At 45.4% G+C, this 21,226-nt stretch overlaps 2 protein-coding genes across 2 annotated transcripts in view; both read left to right on the top strand.

Moving 5' to 3' along the window:
* The first annotated feature begins 2,536 nt into the window (after positions 1-2,536).
* LOC134528846 (uncharacterized) lies at positions 2,537-20,837 on the top strand. The gene is made up of 6 exons (XM_063362513.1): positions 2,537-2,617; positions 5,218-5,577; positions 12,711-13,022; positions 15,077-15,379; positions 15,923-16,234; positions 20,677-20,837. Exons 2-6 carry the CDS (start codon positions 5,253-5,255, stop codon positions 20,835-20,837), a joined length of 1,413 nt encoding a protein of 470 aa, XP_063218583.1. The 5' UTR covers positions 2,537-2,617; positions 5,218-5,252.
* Positions 20,838-20,872: 35 nt separating this feature from the next.
* LOC134529913 (uncharacterized) overlaps positions 20,873-21,226 on the top strand; it is a 20,029-nt gene continuing 19,675 nt past the window's right edge. The window contains exon 1 of the mRNA XM_063364470.1: positions 20,873-20,995. The gene's annotated coding sequence lies outside the window, so the exon portion shown is untranslated. The remainder of the gene's footprint in view (positions 20,996-21,226) is intronic.

Raw genomic sequence — 21,226 nt, forward strand, 5'->3', positions numbered from 1 at the left:
GGCCAGGTGTTCCTCGCGGCCTGCACGGCGCCACACGCCCTGGAGGAGTGCCGGTGGACGTACCGCGCCACGCAGCAGTGCCACAGTGTTGCAGTTGGTGCAGGTGCTGCAGAGGTCGCCGACTGCAAGCAGCTGGTGGCCTCGGAGGGCCAGGTGTTCCTCGCGGCCTGCACGGCGCCACACGCCCTGGAGGAGTGCCGGTGGACGTACCACGCGCCACAGTGTTGCAGTTGGTGCAGGTGCTGCAGAGGACGCCGACTGCAAGCAGCTGGTGGCCTCGGAGGGCCAGGTGTTCCTCGCGGCCTGCACGGCGCCACACGCCCTGGAGGAGTGCCGGTGGACGTACCACGCGCCACGCAGCAGTGCCACAGTGTTGCAGTTGGTGCAGGTGCTGCAGAGGACGCCGACTGCAAGCAGCTGGTGGCCTCGGAGGGCCAGGTGTTCCTCGCGGCCTGCACGGTGCCACACGCCCTGGAGGAGTGCCGGTGGACGTACCACGTGCCACGCAGCAGTGCCACAGTGTTGCAGTTGGTGCAGGTGCTGCAGAGGACGCCGACTGCAAGCAGCTGGTGGCCTCGGAGGGCCAGGTGTTCCTCGCGGCCTGCACGGCGCCACACGCCCTGGAGGAGTGCCGGTGGACGTACCACGCGCCACGCAGCAGTGCCACAGTGTTGCAGTTTGTGCAGGTGCTGCAGAGGACGCCGACTGCAAGCAGCTGGTGGCCTCGGAGGGCCAGGTGTTCCTCGCGGCCTGCACGGCGCCACACGCCCTGGAGGAGTGCCGGTGGACGTACCGCGCCACGCAGCAGTGCCACAGTGTTGCAGTTGGTGCAGGTGCTGCAGAGGACGCCGACTGCAAGCAGCTGGTGGCCTCGGAGGGCCAGGTGTTCCTCGCGGCCTGCACGGCGCCACACGCCCTGGAGGAGTGCCGGTGGACGTACCACGCGCCACGCAGCAGTGCCACAGTGTTGCAGTTGGTGCAGGTGCTGCAGAGGACGCCGACTGCAAGCAGCTGGTGGCCTCGGAGGGCCAGGTGTTCCTCGCGGCCTGCACGGCGCCACACGCCCTGGAGGAGTGCCAGTGGACGTACCGCGCCACGCAGCAGTGCCACAGTGTTGCAGTTGGTGCAGGTGCTGCAGAGGACGCCGACTGCAAGCAGCTGGTGGCCTCGGAGGGCCAGGTGTTCCTCGCGGCCTGCACGGCGCCACACGCCCTGGAGGAGTGCCGGTGGACGTACCGCGCCACGCAGCAGTGCCACAGTGTTGCAGTTGGTGCAGGTACTGCAGAGGACGCCGACTGCAAGCAGCTGGTGGCCTCGGAGGGCCAGGTGTTCCTCGCGGCCTGCACGGCGCCACACGCCCTGGAGGAGTGCCGGTGGACGTACCACGCGCCACGCAGCAGTGCCACAGTGTTGCAGTTGGTGCAGGTGCTGCAGAGGACGCCGACTGCAAGCAGCTGGTGGCCTCGGAGGGCCAGGTGTTCCTCGCGGCCTGCACGGCGCCACACGCCCTGGAGGAGTGCCAGTGGACGTACCGCGCCACGCAGCAGTGCCACAGTGTTGCAGTTTGTGCAGGTGCTGCAGAGGACGCCGACTGCAAGCAGCTGGTGGCCTCGGAGGGCCAGGTGTTCCTCACGGCCTGCACGGCGCCACACGCCCTGGAGGAGTGCCGGTGGACGTACCGCGCCACGCAGCAGTGCCACAGTGTTGCAGTTGGTGCAGGTGCTGCAGAGGACGCCGACTGCAAGCAGCTGGTGGCCTCGGAGGGCCAGGTGTTCCTCGCGGCCTGCACGGCGCCACACGCCCTGGAGGAGTGCCGGTGGACGTACCACGCGCCACGCAGCAGTGCCACAGTGTTGCAGTTGGTGCAGGTGCTGCAGAGGACGCCGACTGCAAGCAGCTGGTGGCCTCGGAGGGCCAGGTGTTCCTCGCGGCCTGCACGGCGCCACACGCCCTGGAGGAGTGCCAGTGGACGTACCGCGCCACGCAGCAGTGCCACAGTGTTGCAGTTGGTGCAGGTGCTGCAGAGGACGCCGACTGCAAGCAGCTGGTGGCCTCGGAGGGCCAGGTGTTCCTCGCGGCCTGCACGGCGCCACACGCCCTGGAGGAGTGCCGGTGGACGTACCACGCGCCACGCAGCAGTGCCACAGTGTTGCAGTTGGTGCAGGTGCTGCAGAGGACGCCGACTGCAAGCAGCTGGTGGCCTCGGAGGGCCAGGTGTTCCTCGCGGCCTGCACGGCGCCACACGCCCTGGAGGAGTGCCAGTGGACGTACCGCGCCACGCAGCAGTGCCACAGTGTTGCAGTTGGTGCAGGTGCTGCAGAGGACGCCGACTGCAAGCAGCTGGTGGCCTCGGAGGGCCAGGTGTTCCTCGCGGCCTGCACGGCGCCACACGCCCTGGAGGAGTGCCGGTGGACGTACCGCGCCAACGACACCGATGAGGACCTGGTCGTGCGCCAGTTCGCGGCCTTGGGCGAGTGCAACGACACCTGCTCCATCAGCATCCAGAAGGCGGAGGCCGTGCACGCGGGCACGTGGACGTGCCACGTGCGCCGGGCCGGCGAGCTCAACTTCACCGCGAGGGTGACGCTGCACCTCGTGGTGTCACCCGTGCGGCCAGGTCAGTGACTCGTGGGCGCTCCTGCCGGTTATTAGACTCTCCTGTCCTACCTGGCTTTCTTGCACAAGAATGTTTAACAGCTTTATTGCATCTGTGGCTTTATCACAGATTTTCTTACCAGTTATTACTAAACAAAAAAAAATATCTATTTGAGCTACTAAATCCCACGTAAATTGGGTAACATAGTCATGCATGAATTATTACGGCTATTGATTATTTGGTAAATATCTATTTGGAAAATGTTAGCCAAAAATAAATTGCAAGAAGTCTTTCTCGACAAATTCCATAATTTGTATTCACAGGAAAATGAAATCACCAACTCGACGTGTGACACCAGGCCATAATTCACCTGCAAATAAAAGCACCACTGTGTAAATACCCCTTCAGGGATGTACGTTTTTCCTGATCAGTAAGGACGTGTCCTTTACCGATGCAGCCTCCCTTAAATGATAATTTATTTCAAGGTTGCATCCAGCGAGAAGATAGTCATGAAAGGATATCCCAATTCTTTTGCTGCTAACACTACTTGGTTTTTGAACAAATAAATACTTTCGACAGTCGTTTGTTTTTACAATTTTTCCACACCCAATTTTTCCAGGTTAAAGTTAGTCATTTGACATAAGCAACAGACTATCGTTACATCGTTACTAAAAACGAGTCACAAATCTCTTTAAGGCAACAAGGATGCATGAAAGGACGCATAAAATTATAAACAGTAATAAATTGCTACCACATTATGGTAATATGGCCCAACTAAGGTCTGAAAAGAATTTTAACTCAGGTGACAAAATTGCATACAGGCCTATGTATGACAAGCAAGGTTATTCTGTGGAAATCTCATGCAGATGTGAGAGTCTCGAACAAAATGTTTTTAAATGGAGCATACGAATAATCTGCATCTTATATCTTGCAACTAAAAAAAAGTTACATTACGACGCATAAGAATTTACAAGTGGTTGGGTTACTATTTTTATACATACACCAAAGTATAACTTCAAAAAATAAAAAATATTTAATGATGATTAAAAATCCAGAATTGATAAATGTGTAACATAGCAAATTTAACCACTCTGTTATTATTTTTAAAATTTTGTAAAATGCTATTAAGGCTAGCCACGAGGAATAATGATCACTGCAGAGAGGAAATGCAATTCTGTCACGATATCCCAACTTCATCTGTCGAGAAGTGATCTTGGTGTGGGAGGGAGGATTTACGCTCCGTCAGCAATGAGTCGCTCGAGTCAAAAACAAAGAACTCTACAAAGAAGGGATGTTGGCGAAGAAATTGGCCGCAGCCTTCAGCAAGGAACCATCCAGCTTTAACCTTGAGTGACTGCGGGAAACTTGTCAATGCCGACTCTGCCTCAGACGAGAACTTTGTGCGGATGTTGTTAGAAATTTACAGGCAATGAATTTTTAAGCATTTCAAATAATGTAAGTTTCATAAAATATTTACTTTATGATTATCAGTAGATTTAAACATATTGTTAAGATCTATGTATGGATAACTGAGTTCGTAAGGAATAGCCCAATTAAGTTTTATTAATTACTAATATTTATATGACTTATAAATAATTGTACTTAAAAATTACCGAACACCAATCACTCGCAAGTCACACAATGTCTGTCAAGTTCCACAGTTTGCGCTCCTCACTGGAGCTAGGCTCAACAGTGGTTCGCCCCTTACTTCGCGCCTGTCCACACACACAGTCTCGCGCCACTCAGTCGCACTCTCTCGATCCTGTCGCTCCGCGTCGCTCCACTCTCAAGGAGGTCTCTCACCCTCTTCGCCAATGTTGCACTTCCCTTCACTTGCGGAACTCTCCGAACTCTCCGAAACTCTCGGAACTCGCTTGGAACTCTCGCGGAGGCCAGCGTCGCTGCTTAAATACCTGTGGCGCCCTTCTTGAACTGACGAGAGCGGCTGTGACATGTCGCGTCATCCCGGGCCGACCCGACGCCAGAAACATCAAGAATGGGGACGCTTATTCACGCCACTCCACGCGGTGGCCTGTGTAAGCCCAGAATTTCCCAGGCCACTTAAGGTGATAATAGCCCATGGTGGGACGATGCGCGGGGGCGGATTAGCGAGAACCCTTGTAATCCGGCCTGGTATGCGTGGCATGCCTTACATCAATGGACGGCGCGTGACGTCAGTGGCCATGTGTGGCCGTCAGCCCACTGCGAACCTGGCGCGCATCGCGGTCTTGTCTCTCGCGTTTCTAGCATTATATTTAATCCAGTGTGTTAATTTAATCTCTCATTACACTTTATGCAAATTTGTGTTATGTACAACCTTATATTTTTATTGAAGTGTAACTTGTTTACGACCGCTAGGGTTAGTCAGAGCATAACGAGGACGTTCAATAGCGAAGAAGGAAAGAGGGAGTGGGGGATAACAGGGCAGAAAGCTGCAAGACTCTCAGCAAATTTTTCGTTGCCATGTTTGTTGCAGTTGTAATCCTCCATCGTGTTCTTTAACAATACACTTTATTAAATGCTTTGTTTTATCTCGTTCATGTATATGTATATATATAGCTGAAAGTGTTAATAAAATTGAGGTTTTTGCAGACACTATATTCTTTGTGGTGTGCACGCAGGTCTTGAATTTGTCCAGTTCATCCAGCAAGCGACCATGCCGTTCGGCTACCCGCTGCTCATGTGGTGCAAGGTGGACAGGCCGGTGGCGGAGTGCCAGTGGACGTGGCAGCCGTTCCACCCGTTGCTGCAGCAGGACGAATACGACGACGACGACCACGACTTGAACGAGCAGGCGTCCAGCCTGTCCGGCATGGTCGTGCAGACGTTCCGGCCGTCGGGCGACGCCTCGGCGGACTGCAGCCTGCTCCTGGACCACGTGCTGGAGGGAGACGCCGGCGTGTGGTATTGCGGGGCGCGTGAGCAGGACGCGCGCGACTTCACGTACGGCAAGCCTACGTTCCTGCACACCAGCAGCCTAGGTTTGTGCATACCAACAGCCCAGGTGTGCGCACACCAGCAGCCTAGGTTTGTGCACACCAACAGCCCAGGTGTGCGCACACCAACAGCCCAGGTTTGTGCACACCAACAGCCCGAGTTTGTGCACACCAACAGCCCAGGTGTGCGCACACCAGCAGCCCAGGTTTGTGCACACCAACAGCCCAGGTGTGCGCACACCAACAGCCCAGGTGTGCGCACACCAACAGCCCAGGTGTGCGCACACCAACAGCCCAGGTGTGCGCACACCAACAGCCCAGGTGTGTGCACACCAACAGCCCAGGTGTGCGCACACCAACAGCCCAGGTTTGTGCACACCAACAGCCCAGGTGTGCGCACACCAGCAGCCCAGGTTTGTGCACACCAACAGCCCAGGTGTGCGCACACCAACAGCCCAGGTGTGTGCACACCAACAGCCCAGGTGTGTGCACACCAACAGCCCAGGTGTGTGCACACCAACAGCCCAGGTGTGTGCACACCAACACCCCAGGTGTGTGCACACAAACAGCCCAGGTGTGTGTACACCAGCAACCCAGGTGTGTGCACACCAACAGCCCAGGTGTGTGCACACCAACAGCCCAGGTGTGTGCACACAAACAGCCCAGGTGTTGAACACCAGCATCCCAGGTGTGTGCACACCGACAGCCCAGGTGTGTGCACACCGACAGCCCAGGTGTGTGCACACCAGCACCCCAGGTGTGTGCACACCAACAGCCCAGGTGTGTGCACACCAACAGCCCAGGTGTGTGCACACCAACACCCCAGGTGTGTGCACACAAACAGCCCAGGTGTGTGTACACCAGCAACCCAGGTGTGTGCACACCAACAGCCCAGGTGTGTGCACACCAACAGCCCAGGTGTGTGCACACCAACAGCCCAGGTGTGTGCACACAAACAGCCCAGGTGTTGAACACCAGCATCCCAGGTGTGTGCACACCGACAGCCCAGGTGTGTGCACACCAGCACCCAGGTTCGTGCACACCAACATTTCAGAACACAATAAATTATCACTTAAAATCGATTCCTATAGTCGTACTCAATGAACGCTGCAATTTAGCTGCTTTTAAACTACAACTAACTTTAGCTCAATGTTTAAGAAATCTTTTTTTTTGTCATATTATTTCAGAATTAAAAATTAAAAACACTACTTTAATGCAAGCAGTCGTAAGAAGTAGTTTAAAGGTATTTCTGTCACACATAATGGAGACAAAGATTTACATTTAGTGTTTTATGTCTCCATTATTAACTCAAAGAGCGAGTTCTGTCACTGGCTACAAGATGGGCACCACACGCAATTTTAATCGGGTGGTATTATTACTCTTGATGATATAAATGATAAGCTGTCAGACGAAAATTTCTCATCGATTTTGCCATTTCAATAGCGGCCAAAGTTTCCGTTAATGTTCCTATCTGATTTGGTTTAATTAGTACAGCATTTGCCATTTTTTCCTCTATTCAACTGAGAAAAGGTATTCTCCAAGAGATAAAAAGGTAGAATGATGCCAAGATCATATAGTGAGGATCCCGGTGTGTGCTCCAAGCCAGTTGTGTTCCGAAGCTTGTGAGCACGTTTAACCAGGAAAACCGTGTCAGTGACCACAGTTAATAGAATTTTAACAATCATGATTGAAATTTTTTTAAAATATTGAATTTGAATCACAATGGTTGCACGGTAAAAGATTTTATTTCTTTTAAAACAGCTTTATTTATTTTACGCGCGATGTAGTAAATATATACCTACTTGCTATAATAAGTGTGAAATATTTTATTCATACCAACTCTAATTAATTGCTTATGCCAATAAATGGTAAATTAATACAAGTTAGTGTAGGAACTAACAGTATTTATTATTGTAAATAGCATTAGAGCTTTACAGTTTGGTAAATGATAAACCAGCAATTAATTTTACGAGGAATTAACCTCTGTCCTTTTTAGTACCTAACGTGCAACACACAGGTAGAAGGAAATACTGACGGAGATAAACACCTGAAGACCGACATCAGGACAAGCAAAAGCCGATATTTAATAAGAAACGTAATGTGATGTTGGTGACAGCTGATGTGTGCTACTTTGTAACCGGTGCTCCAGAAGTGAGGTGTTATGATAACTCGTGTTCTGTTGCCACACGGGTAGTTATTACATTGTTTTGTAGAGCTGTAGCAAACCGTATGTATTCGGTACTGAGTAACGGGTGCGCCATCTAGTACCGAGTAACGAAACGTTACACACGACTGCAGTTCGCTACTCGCATTTTTCGTATGTTTTACGCATGCGCGTGCATATTCGATAAATTTACGTTACAAAGAACGATGTTTGTTTATTTTAAATAAAGTATAATTTGGAAATTCGTCGTCCAAGTTTTTTCACTGTTTATTTAAGGTATTGTGTGTGTAGACAAACAGTGGGGGATCCAGGATTTTGGTTTGGGAGGGGCTTGACCCAGCTGAGGCTAGGCTTTATCAAGGCAAACACTAAAACAATAGTGGACCCAGATGCTTTTGGGGGGGGGGGGGGGGGGGCTTGAGCCCCTTAGCCCCCCCTCTGGATCCGCTACTGTAGACAAAGTTTGAGATTGAAACAGAAACAACGTAAGAAATTTTTTACAAATTAGAAATATGTATGTTTTTGTTTTTTATTATCGCGTATTTTCACGTATTTTTTGTTCTTATCATAAAAGATATAATATAACAAAGCCGCTCTAATGAGATTTAATTGTTTCTTGGTTAAAAAAAAAGTTAATTATCAAATATTGTTAATTGTTTATATTCTATTTATTATTATTTACGCGACGTCATACTGTACGCGTACGCAATACGACTGGATTCGTTGCTGCAACATAACATAGCATGTTATGCGGTATCAGAAGTAACGAGTAACGTAACGATACGATAGTATCGAGTACTAATTGTTATAGGGTAGAGCGGGGCTATTCTGATCACGGGGTAAATCCGATCATAATAAGAGAATTGGCAACACAGCAAGCCATGAGCCGAAAGGAAACAATATCATCCCGTCAGTCACAAGCTTGGAGTGTTGGTGTTCACGTGGTAAAAAATTTCCGTTGTTATTCTACACTTTGCTGTGTGTAAGGAAGCGATTCAACACCAAGGTAAGTCACGCCATGCATTTTTATTACTCTATATAAAATCTCACGTTCCAAAATAAGAAGCTACAATTACAGAAACGAGATATCTTTTAGTACTTTGGTTTCTTCATGTAGCATATTTACTGGAAAACAATATCCTTGTATCAGTTCTGATAAAAACCAGTTTCCTCTTACAGTTTGGATGGCAAAGGTAAAAGTCGACAAAATGGGGAAATTCCGATCACGCTATTGGGGCTATTTCGATCACAGGAAATAATTTATTGCTCTGGAGAATACAGTACAGAAAGGATCGTATTTATCAACTAATCTTAAAAGCGATTACTCGACACTGCTCTATTGTCATGGTGCACGTAGCTGACAGAAAAAAGTATTATCTTAATGTTTCAAGGATAGCTGAGGGGACAGTTAGAGACCTAGCTGTCGCCAGTTTGTAGATACTGATGTTTATCTTTTCGACTACCGCACATTCCGTTGCGGTGATTGGTTTCACTGCCGATGCTTGGCGGGTCGCACCCTATATTACTCAAGAAAGAGTTGGCTGGTCGCACTCCGTGTTGACCACACTTTAAATAACTCGCACACATTTTTTCATCTCGATGCCATAAACTAAAGGCATTACCAACTTGACATATATAAAACAAAAAGTGTCAAGTTTGTACCTTGAAATATGACCATTGGTTAAATACTGTCAGAGTGTTTGCCATCCACAAATTTTACTGGTTCTTAGTACCAGCCGCTGTGAGCTGAAATCTAACAACTTTCGAAATGGGTCTTCGGGGACCATAGCAGCATAAGATTTCTCGCAACAAAGTTTAGTTAATTACGGATTTTCTTAAACATCTTGATACTGAAATATAATATTGTTATTAATAATTTATTTCATCTCCAAATCCTTTCTGGAATACGAGACGATAACAGAATTCCACACTACCCAAGTTATAACCGAGATAAACATTTTGATGCATTTTACTGAAGTGTTGCATGCATTTAAAACATCTCAAATGTAAATCAACACTAATATGTACTATGGTTATGAATTTCAGATGGTCAGAAACTACAAAAAAAAAGAACACCACTCTTCAGCGGTCCGAGGAGTCTATGTCAAATGCTATCAGCAGTGTCCTCCATGGAGAAACAACCATCAGAGCAGCTGCTAACTAACATCAGGTGCCATTCACCACACTTCAGAACAGGATCCAAAAAGTAAAAATACAGCAGTTATTAGGAGACAAAGGGAAAGAGTGCAAACATAAAGTTGGTCACCCACCTGTACTAAATGCTGAGGAGGAAGATGAACTGTGTGACAGACTGCTCAACCTGTCGAAAAGAGGCTTTGGTTTGACCACAATTCAGGTAAGAAATGCAGCATACATGTATGCTGAAAAGAAGGGTCTAAAAATTCCATGGAGCAATACCGAAAAATTGGCTGGTAAAGATTGGCTTGGCAAGTTCATGGCCAGACATCCTCAACTCTCTTTGAGGAAACCGGAAGGTTTGTCAAAAATGAGGGCAGCTGCCATGGATGAAAAAGAATTTAACGACTTTTATGACCTCTTAGGTGATTTGACGAATGAATTAGAACTCAGGGAGAAGCCAGAGAGAATTTATGATGTTGATGAGTCTGGATTTCCTTTAAACAATAAGCCATCAAAAATCATTTGTGAAAAAGGCCAAAGAGAAGTAATTAAATTGACAAGTGTAGAACGTGGCGAAAATGTTTCAGTAGTAGCTTGTTTCAGTGCTAGTGGGGTGTACATACCACCATTCGTGATTTTCAAGGGTGTGCGGTATCGAGAGTCATACTGTGCTAATTTGCCATCTGGATCTGTAGCAGCAATGTCTGAATCTGGATATATAAATGAGGACCTATTCCTCAGATGGTTGCAACATTTTCAAAAGCACAGACTCCCAGGGAAATGCCTTCTTATTTTGGATGGACACGCATCACATTGTTCGCTTAAATGCCTGAACTACTGCAGAGAAATTGAACTTCTCTGTTTACCACCTCATACCACTCATGTCCTTCAGCCTCTAGATCGCACACTATTCAAACCATTAAAAACTTTCTACCATCAAGAAGCAACCACATTCTTTCACAACAACCCAATACAATCGATCACCAAGTCTGACTTTGGAAAGATTTTCACAGCTGCGTGGAACAAAGCTGCATCCCATGGGAATGCTACTAAAGGGTTTCAGTGTACTGGTCTCTACCCATTTAACCCTAAGGCTATCTCGATGGATAAATTTCTACCATCTGTAGCTTTCCGAGCTGAATCTCCTTCTACATCAACAAAATCATCCACCATGCAAACTTCAGGTCCTTCATCTGATGTTTCTCTTGATCATGTTCAAAATAAGTCACACAGCCAACATTCCCCGTCCAAACACACAGTTTGCTCCAGTTCCCAAGCTTCATCCACCATGTCCATATCAGCTTCTACGTCCAAGTCTCCCAGTGAACAGAAACTAATTGGATTTAATGACATCATTCCAACCCCAAACAAATCATCTACAAATAGGAATGCACCGAAACAAACCAGAAAGCAGAAATCTCGACATCTGACATCGGATGGAAACATCAAGGCAACAGCAGAAAAAGTTAAAATTGCCACATTAAAAAAGAAACAGATAGATTTCATAGTGAAGAGACGAAGACTGTTTGCAGAAAATGAAATGGACTCTAGTGGAGAAGAAATCCTCATCATGAAAGATTCGAGTGACGCACCATGTGGATTTTGCAACAGAAGATGGAGCCAGTCTGCCAACAGAGGGGACTTGATCAAGTGCCAGAAATGTAGAAGCTAGTATCATGAAATCTGTGTGGGTGCCAGAGGAAAGAAACAATTCAGATGCGTTAAATGTGTGTGATCATGATTGCCCCACTATGATCGGATTTACCCCGTGTGTGATCGCAATTACCCCACTTGTTTTGTGAATCCTGTGATATCACCTTTTAAAGAATAATTTTTTTGTAAATTTATATGTGCCATTAATTACCTTTTTCATTCAAGGTATATTAAGTATACATATTGAAGTTTATGGTCATGTATTTTCATTAACCTATTATTATTTTCAACAATTTATTTTCACAACACAATTTGAAGTGATCGGAATTGCCCCTCTCTACCCTAGTAACGAATACATACGGGTACGCTTTTTTTTTCGTTACACCTCTATTGTTTTGCAACCCACTATGATCTTTTGGATCGCATCGCACTGGCGTTTCTGTGAACAGCAGTGTGATTTTAATCCCTACCAATACCGTTCTCATTACACACATATTCTTTAGATCAGAAGGATTAATTTTAGGCATGAGCCAAACATATCCTCTAATAATATCAAATCCTTAGTATTCTAAGGATTCAATATGCGAGGAAAAATATTCGAAGAAAATTTTTCTAAAGGAATTAAAGTAAAAAAAGAAATCAACACTGATAACCTCTGGGGTCAATTTTTTTCTTTCATATATATCGTGTACATATATGTTGTGTTTTCAACATGTCATATAAATAAAATTACAATATGTTTTGATTCTGGAAACTTATTGTGAGTAAAACATTTGAAGGGTTAAATGTTTCAGTAGCATAGTTTATATTTTTCATTTCTTTTACATTTTTTTAAATTTTAGATCCTTGAGACCTAGATCCAGATTCGAGGGGTATATTCAGAGTAATCTTTGTAATTAAAATTCGAGAAAATTGGGATTTGAGCCATAAATAATTATTTTGACTTTTCATAGAATTAAATTTTATTTGCTCTAATTATTTACTCAATATCTTGTTTACTAACTCAATTTTTTTTGCTGTCATATTTGAAAAAAAGCATATTTGTTTTAACTTCTTCATAACTATTCTGTTTCATAAAGATAATTTGATTGTTTATACATTATCATGAGGTTGTACACCTGTTAAATGAATTAAAATATTTCACACGTTTGTTAAGTACATATTTGAATAACTTTTTGTAATGTTGTGTTAATGTGTATGCGAATATTATGACTGTTTTCAGATAAAGAAATGGCAAGCCTCCCAATCTCGTTTGAAGAAAACGGACTCAAATTTGGCGATGATTTAAATCTGACGTGCAAAGCACCGTACCCAGTCGTCGAGTGTCGGTGGTCACACAAATATCAGTACGAAAATCTTTTTGCTTTCAAGAAGCAGTTCAATGCAGACAGAGAAACCAATGACTGCAGTTTACAAATTCAAAAGGTTACTTTCAGCGAGCGTGGCCTGTGGTCCTGCGAAGTCAAAACTTCTAAACGAAGCAGTTTCCAAACCATGACCACCATACTGGTTAATATATTCCCGTACCCAAAGGGTAAGTTCAGAACTTGAGTTATACAGCTATAAATGAGCAAAATATCAGTTATTTACTAAGTAGATTATTAGTTTCTTGAATGTGTTGCATCATTATAAATCCTTTACTAGCTAAAGGATTTTTTTATTTGCGAAAATAAAAACAAAAATTATTCAGATATTCCATTCCCGTCCCCTCAGGAAAGAAAAAAAAATTCCACAAGGGTTATATAAACTTATTTAGAATAAATTGATACATAAACTCTTTTGTTAAAGGATTTCGTATCATACAGGAAAAAGTAAGCATTAACTATGAAATCACAGACCCTTTCTGTGCTTTGAAGCAAATAATTCACATTTGAAATCCTATTGTCACTTAAAATATACAAGAGTTAATTCGATGCACTTAGTAAAGCGCTTACTTTGAACTTGAAGTTATCCTTGTCAGTATGAAAGCCTTTACAAAGCCCTAACTAAGTGGATCCTGGACATGGCCTTCAACTGCCAGGACAAGATATCAAGGGGTAACGGGGAGGGGCTGAATTTAAACATTCAGCACGGATCGTGTATTTTAGGTGCATTTAAAGGTGAACACACAAGAAACCTGAGATTCAAAAAAATAAATTATATCAGGATAAATTTATTTAATGCATTTCTCAACAACAAATACTTATAGACGTGCAAACAGCCCTAGAGAAAAACAACTCTTTATAAGCTTCAATAAGAATTACAAAACTTGCACGCGTGTGTATGCGCGCGGGACAACAGAATAGGGGCGCAGAAATCCCTAATAACAAGTTCACATTGCACTTTCCTACACATTACGGATTAACAAAGATGCTTCACATAATTATTACCGTGCGTTTGCGTACAAGAACAGAGGAGTACATTTAAATACAGCAACACTGAAATAATAAAACATTTAAACTAACTGTGAAGTTAATGTAGTAATCACCATAAATATACATTGAAGTACAAGCAGTACGACAGGAAATCAAGCCCTATCACGCTCAATTGAATGGGACTAGGCCCATAACTATGCTGACAAATAAACGGTAAACGTGAATATTGATACCATACTTAATAGATAACGAAGGAACGGTTACAAATAAATAATAAGAGTACAATGGCTTATTAATTCCAAAAGAGAATAATACTAAGACTAGAACAATTGCAAACGAGTCGACCTCGCGGGGCACAATAGCCAAAATAATGAATTTCCAAAAAGAAACGTTTACATCCCACGCACTAAACATTAAATCCAGACGTAATTTTTGAGGTGGCGGCCGAAAGAGAATTTAGAAAAGAACAAATAAATTTAAAGTTCGCCAACTACATTATGAGCAGGGCCACCGCCTAACTCCCAGAAATAACTTGAACTTACATTATTTTCCCCCGGAGATCGCGCCCTCGGCCCATCAACGAAGTGCCCTAAATGAACAACAAAACTTAATAAGGCCTTCAAAGAGCTGAGCAACCTGTTATAAAGGCTCTGCGCGCACCACCGCGCATGCGCCAACCCCGGGAGGGGAGGCTGGAAGCAAGGCACATCGCAACAGCGGGGAAGGGAAAAGGAGGGTGGGAGAGGCCGTTGACGCCACGGCGCGCTGTTTGAAAGTAGCGGGACCTGGCCGCTGCAAGTACAAGGTCATGCTGGACTCCAGTTAGCTCTTTAAAACATTTAGTGAAGTTGTTACATGATACTTTTTTCAAGTACCTAACATAATTTTCCATTTAGTTATAAGTACTTTTGGATGCAGTTATGCAATTAGGAATCAATAAAAAAAAACTTTATTCCTGCTACTGCAGCCATTTTAAAAAGTCTTGCTAAGAACATAACAAACACATAATTTTGCAAATTATTTTTAATTTTCATTTAATTTCAAAAAATTGACAAAAATTTCTTTTTTGAAACCAAGATTTTAAATATAAGAAATGGCTTTTAGCTCCTGATTGCATAACTGGGTCTTTTTTTAGGTAATGGGTAAGTATAGTTTTGCTTAACACTGAAGGTAAACACATACACAAGAGGAATTATAAAATTGTCTCACGTTTTGTGTTATTTTCTTACCCCAGATGTTGAATTCGTGTTGTTGACGGGGAAAGCCAGCAAACCTATAGGCTCTCCGATATCTCTTGGCTGCAAGGTCAACTGGCCTGTATGGGAGTGCCGGTGGACGCTGCTCAGTTTAAACGAGTCGAAAACCGCAAAAATCATCAAACAGTTCCACCCGCCAGACAACAACTCCGCGGACTGCAGTTTGCACTTGGACTACATCCTGGAGGAGCAGCAAGGCCACTGGATGTGTGGCGTCCGCTGGAGTAACCACGAAGCTTTCTTCAAGTCTCCTCGCATCGAGGTCACCCTGTATCCTCCAGGTACGTCACTGGACACCCTCAAGTGTAATGTCCGCTGGAGTGGGCACGAAGCTGTCTTCATGTCTCCTGGCATCGAGGTCACCTTGTATTCTCCAGGTATGTCGCTGGACACTCTCAAATGATACGTCCGCTGGAGTGGGCACGAAGCTGTCTTCATGTCTCCTGGCATCGAGGTCATCTTGTATTCTCCAGGTATGTCGCTGGACACTCACAAATGTAACGTCCGCTGGAGTGGGCACGAAGCTGTCTTCATGTCTCCTGGCATCGAGGTTACCCTGTATCCTCCAGGTACGTAGTTGGACACTCAAATGTAACGTCCGCTGGAGTAGGAATCTCTTATTGAATCACCTTAAAACCACAAATGCTTTTTTAATTTTTTTATTGTTCTGAGTTTATCTGTCGTAGACCCATTAACTATAAATTATTTTATAAAAAAAAAATGCAGCATATAAGTTTTATCATTATTTAGGTGGAGTAAGAATCACGAAACAGATGTCATGAGAAGCTTGTGAACTCAGTGACGCGTGTGCACCGTGCCGCCAGAGAGCATCGGCTTCATGGAGGAGCCGCAGGACACGGAGGCGCAGCTCGGCGACGACGTGGTGCTGCGCTGCGTGACGACCACGCCCGTCGACGAGTGCCGCTGGCTGTTCAGCCCGCCCGAGCAGCAGCAGCAGCCGGCGCTGCGCGTCAAGCAGTTCCCGCCGCCCGACCCGCAGCGCCGCAACTGCAGCGTGCGCTTCAGCCGGCTGGTGGCGCAGCAGGCCGGCGCGTGGGCGTGCGAGGTGGCGGGCGCGCCCAACGCGTCCGTGCTGGTGTCGCGCGCGGCGCGCCTGCACGTCGCCGACGCGCGGGGTACGTGCGCGCGCGTCACTGCGCTGCGTCCGCTGCGTCGGCGACTTCGGCCTTCCCCCCCCCCCCCCCTACAAGTCGCTGACTTCGCGCTCGCGTAGATGAACAAAAACATCTCTCATCGCTAGAGACCGGAAAAATTCGCGAATTCATTTCGCGATAGGCTAAAAAATACAAATAGTTTATACCTCAGTGCCGCCTCTGCTATTGGCTCACAACTCAACCTGGACGACTCTGGGCCAATGAGGAACACATGACCGAAGCTTTATCGAATCACAGGCTGCTACGATGGGACGTCTCACAAGACAGCAGCCAATGAGTGGGTGACATTTGACCGAGTGTATGTAGAACTACGGAGTTCATTGAACCCGCGAATTTTTCCGGTCCCTATTTATCGCGCGCAATTTTGCTTGTTATGGAGTTCAGTTTCTCTCAGTATTGCGCTTTAAGAAGTCAAGCCGACGGATGACTAGGGAGATATCCGTGCTTATGGAATAAATCGATGGGAGGATATAGAAGGCAGGTATGCAGGACAATGCCTGGGTATCTGATTCCACGGGAATGCTGTCAAACTGAGTTGAACCAATTCTGAAATAATCCATAAAAAATTCGTTTAGTCCTTACAATCAACTGCTTAGTCAAATGATGAAATAATTCTGTTCTTGTATTAAATTCTGTGAACCCACTTCTTTTACGTCTACATACTGAGAGAGCCAGCATAACATTATCATCGTCGGAATCATCACTCGAATCCCACGGCATGCGTCTCTCTGACATCGCGAACATAGCAAACATAGCATAGCTTTCTGTGTGGCTTCGGCGTAAAGGTCACTAACCTCATTAAAATGCTTTTGAAGGCGTGTGCCGACATAGCATGTAAGCTTGCGGCCAGCTTGTCACGAACTTGAAATAGGCTTATCGTGCATGCTGGACACTTCAAACTTGATTCAATCTTAGCTTTCTGCAAGCTTGCTGAAGGCTAGAATTTGGCTTGTTCTCTGCACCTAGATGCTATGCGCTTGGCTTGGTAAGCTTGATGCATGGATACTAGTTAGCTTGAATCAAGCTTGATTTATGCTTGAACAAACCATTTTTGTTTGCTATCCAAGAAGTGGTATGGGAAGGATTCTGAAAAAAAAAAAAAACTCATGAGCAAAAATCCTGAACATGTTCATTTAAGCAATAACTGGCGGTGTTTCATAGTAACTACTGTAGTCGCCAGAACTCATGATGGCTACCAGCGCGGGGGTGAGGAAACCCTTTTGCGAGGGGCGGTCGGGGTAGAAGAGAAAGTTGGCTCCGCCTACAAGCTGCGCTAGGAGCCATTTAAAACACATTGACCTTTGTCTGCGCTGCAGTAGTGACGGGACTGTGAACAATGGCAAGTAACGCGCGGCCGAAGAGATTTAAGAAAGTTATTCATAGCAAGGAAAGAGAAATAATGAGTGTTGTTGAAGCTTGTGACGAATAATCACGCACGCACGCACACACACAGGGCCGCAACTAGGGGGGGGGGGGGAGGGGGGGGGGGCAAGCGGGGCATACGCCCCGGGCGCAAAGCTGTGGGGGCGCCGAAATCGCTTGCATTGTAATTCCTACTACAACTGGTAACTGGTAAAAAGTTCTTTAACTTGCATGCCAGGAATGTCTAATCTGATTTACAATATAACGTCTCAACATATTTAATGAACAAGTCTAGTGATTATACGGACTACTTTATGGACATAGTGGGTTCATGCATGGAAGTTACAATAGCCCTAGAAACTGTTACATGTAGGTATGGTAAATGCTTAAATAGCACCATTTATCCGTGGGAAGGCCCCCAGGCCCCTCGCTTTATTGGTGTGGGATGTGCAAAAAAAGAGGGGGGGGGGGCGCATGATTCCATTCATGCCCCGGGTGCGAGAGACTCTAGTTGCGGCTCTGCACGCACACACACACACACACACACACACACACACATATATATATACATATACATATATATGTTTCCAGTTTGTGATGGATGTTATAGTCTAGTTTTAAGATGATTTATGACAGCTGTAAGTACATATCTGTTATATATTCTACATTTACTCAGCTTAACGGAGTGGAGAGGTTTTGATCAAAGCTAAAAAGCGTGGCTTGAGAGCTTAAGAAGATGATATGAGGTATGAAACAGTGGATTTTACCCGGATCGCCAAACTGGAAAACGAATGGTCATACCATTACATTACCGTTTGAACTTATTAAACTAAATGTATCACTACAATTTTTCATGCAGAGCTTCGTTGTGTTAATGTATTTATTCGAAAAATTAAATATTGGAATGACAAATAAGTTATAGCTTGACTTCGTGTCGACAGAAGGATTATTTGCAACAGAACGCATTTTTTTTTATCGGGTTTTACAAACCAAGAACACACGAAGTGCACTTTGAACCGATAGTCAAATGCTTTCAGGACGCATAGTAAGTTGTACAGCTGTTGAACTTCTGGAAGGAGGGGAGAAGCTGAAAGCCTGACTTGGGGATAGAGCGGCGAAGTGGTGGAGGAGGGGGGGGGGGAGAACGAGGACTAGGAAGGCCAGCCCTCACGTCGTTTGGTAACAACAGTAAACACCCACAAATTACTCCGGATAAATTAATTGACGAGTTATTGTGAATTACCGCTAATAAAATTAAATTACTTGTCCTGATTTTTTTTAGCAGAAATATGTTTAACATAAGCCATAGTTAAAACAAATTATTTGGAGTTGTAGACAGAAATAAATGTCAGAATTCAGTTCACTGTACAGATTACCGGAAAACACTATACACGTGGTTCATCAGTGCTCATGTGGTAATACCTTAATGCAGGACATGACCGATAAATTCCTTCACTATATCACATGGGCATGTATGTGCACACAATGTGTGTGTGGACTTGTTAATATACAACTAGTTCGGAAGTATTTTCGACTCTCCAGCCATTGTATGATTGCAGTTGAAACATTTTCCATGCCTTGCAGGTAGAACCAATGCATTCTAAGCAGTTGACAAAATACAGACGTTGAAACAGCTTTCAGATATTTATTTTAATGGAAGACACAAATAAGCTATGCAATGACAGATTGCTCTCTATCATTTTGATGAAGAGTGGGATATATTGTTCAAGGTTGGTTAATAAGGCAAAATACTCCTTAATTTAGCAAAATGAAAATTTATAGGTACAGCCTGAAAGTCAGCCTCAATTTCCATAAAGAATCACCTCTCAAAATGTGCCACACAGTTTCCAAACAACCTATCCTGCAGCAATGAATAAAGTGTATTAATTTCCAAGGTGGCTCAATTATTACATAAAATCATTTAATGTAACTAACTTAAAAAGTAAACCATTATTTATATTCACTCGCCTTCAACCAAACCGATTTAGGTTATTTCCAGTGGACATCCATATAATTTCAACCCTTACTGTCTCTAATGACCTCAGTGTTGGCAATAAGTTAAGCATAAATTCATTCATTCATAAATAGGGCCAGCGCGTTTTTTTAAAAAATTATCATTTGGAGACAAGCTGTGTGTTTTAAACACAGTAGCATCAACTTTTTTTTGCGTGGACTATTAATATGTCTTCCAGAACGCGAATCGCAGCCATTCATTGTGGAAGGGAAACAAGTTCAGAATGGGCTGGCCAAATATGGCAAATGCTTCTCTTGCAGGCAGCCACGAGATCACAAGGAGAAAACTGCAAATGCATACATGCCGCATTGCTGTCTAGTATGCATTCTGATCATTTCTCTAAAAATCACTGCACCTATTCAATTGTTACCTATTCAATCAAATCCCTTCCTTCTGCTAGGTTCCACCAGTGGGGAGTACATTTTTCTAATTACTAGTTTCAATATCATCTATTAATGAGAATATTTTTGAAGTGAGGTAGATTGGTGGAATCCTCGAATACAATTGAACAGCTGAGTGGAAAAGGTTAATATTCCATGTATACATGTTTGGAGAAAAATAGGAAAAACTGATTTTGTACGAAAACTACAGTTTGGATCAAAAACTTCAATTGAGCAACTGTAGGTGTAGTAGTATACAGCAAGTACACAATTTCCAAGTCCATAGTCAAGTAAGTAGTAAGAAATACGAATAATGAAAGTGCCGGAATGTTATCCTTTTTCTGAATTTTATCCTTCATCTCAATGAAATATTCAGCTTCTTATTTTCAACAATGGCCTACCACTTCAATATTATCCTCTTACACTATAATGGATAGAGTATAAGAAATACTACAAAATGGCTACCTCAGGTTCATTTCGCCATTTTGTGGAATGTTATCCTTTTTCCACTACGCCGTTAAATTTAATCTGTAGCATTTAATGCTTTGGGATTCGAGGTGAACGATCCAAAGAAATGTTATAAACTGGAGACTCGTGTTTTCCTTGGTGCCCAATGCTAGGGATGCGAGGCGGGTGTCGGCTTGCAGGCGAGACGGCTGTCGACTTCGTGGACGTGACGCGCGAGGCGCGCGCGCGCGCGGGGCAGGCCGCCATGCTGCGCTGCGTCACGAGCGCGCCGGTGCGCGCGTGCGCGTGGTTCGCTGCGCGCGCGACGCGCCGACGGCTCGCTGGCCCCGGCGGCGCGTGACGTGGCGCGCTTCCCGCCGCGCGGTGACGGCTGCGACTGCTCGCTGCGCGTCAACCTGCTGCGGCGCGCGCACGACGGCGAGTGGCTCTGCCGCGCGCTGGTGCGCGAGCGCTTCCTGTCGGCGCCCGCGCGCTCCGCCGTCTACGTGCAGCGCGTCGGTGAGCGCCCGCCACATCGCGCCGCGGGAAGCCTTCTTTTCACACACGGGAGAGCCGAAACCCCAAGTTCCCCGAAGTTCATGCTTTTCTCCCGTATCTTTTATGTAGCTATCCTAACCAAATCAACCGTCCACAATGTTTTAAAGTATTTATAATGTAGCTAAGCTAACCTAATTGACTATTAGTATCCTTTTATCAACACCGCCATATTTATTTACCATGAACAAAAAA

This window comes from Bacillus rossius, chromosome 2 (assembly GCF_032445375.1).
Source record: "Bacillus rossius redtenbacheri isolate Brsri chromosome 2, Brsri_v3, whole genome shotgun sequence".
Classification (NCBI taxonomy): domain Eukaryota; kingdom Metazoa; phylum Arthropoda; class Insecta; order Phasmatodea; family Bacillidae; genus Bacillus; species Bacillus rossius.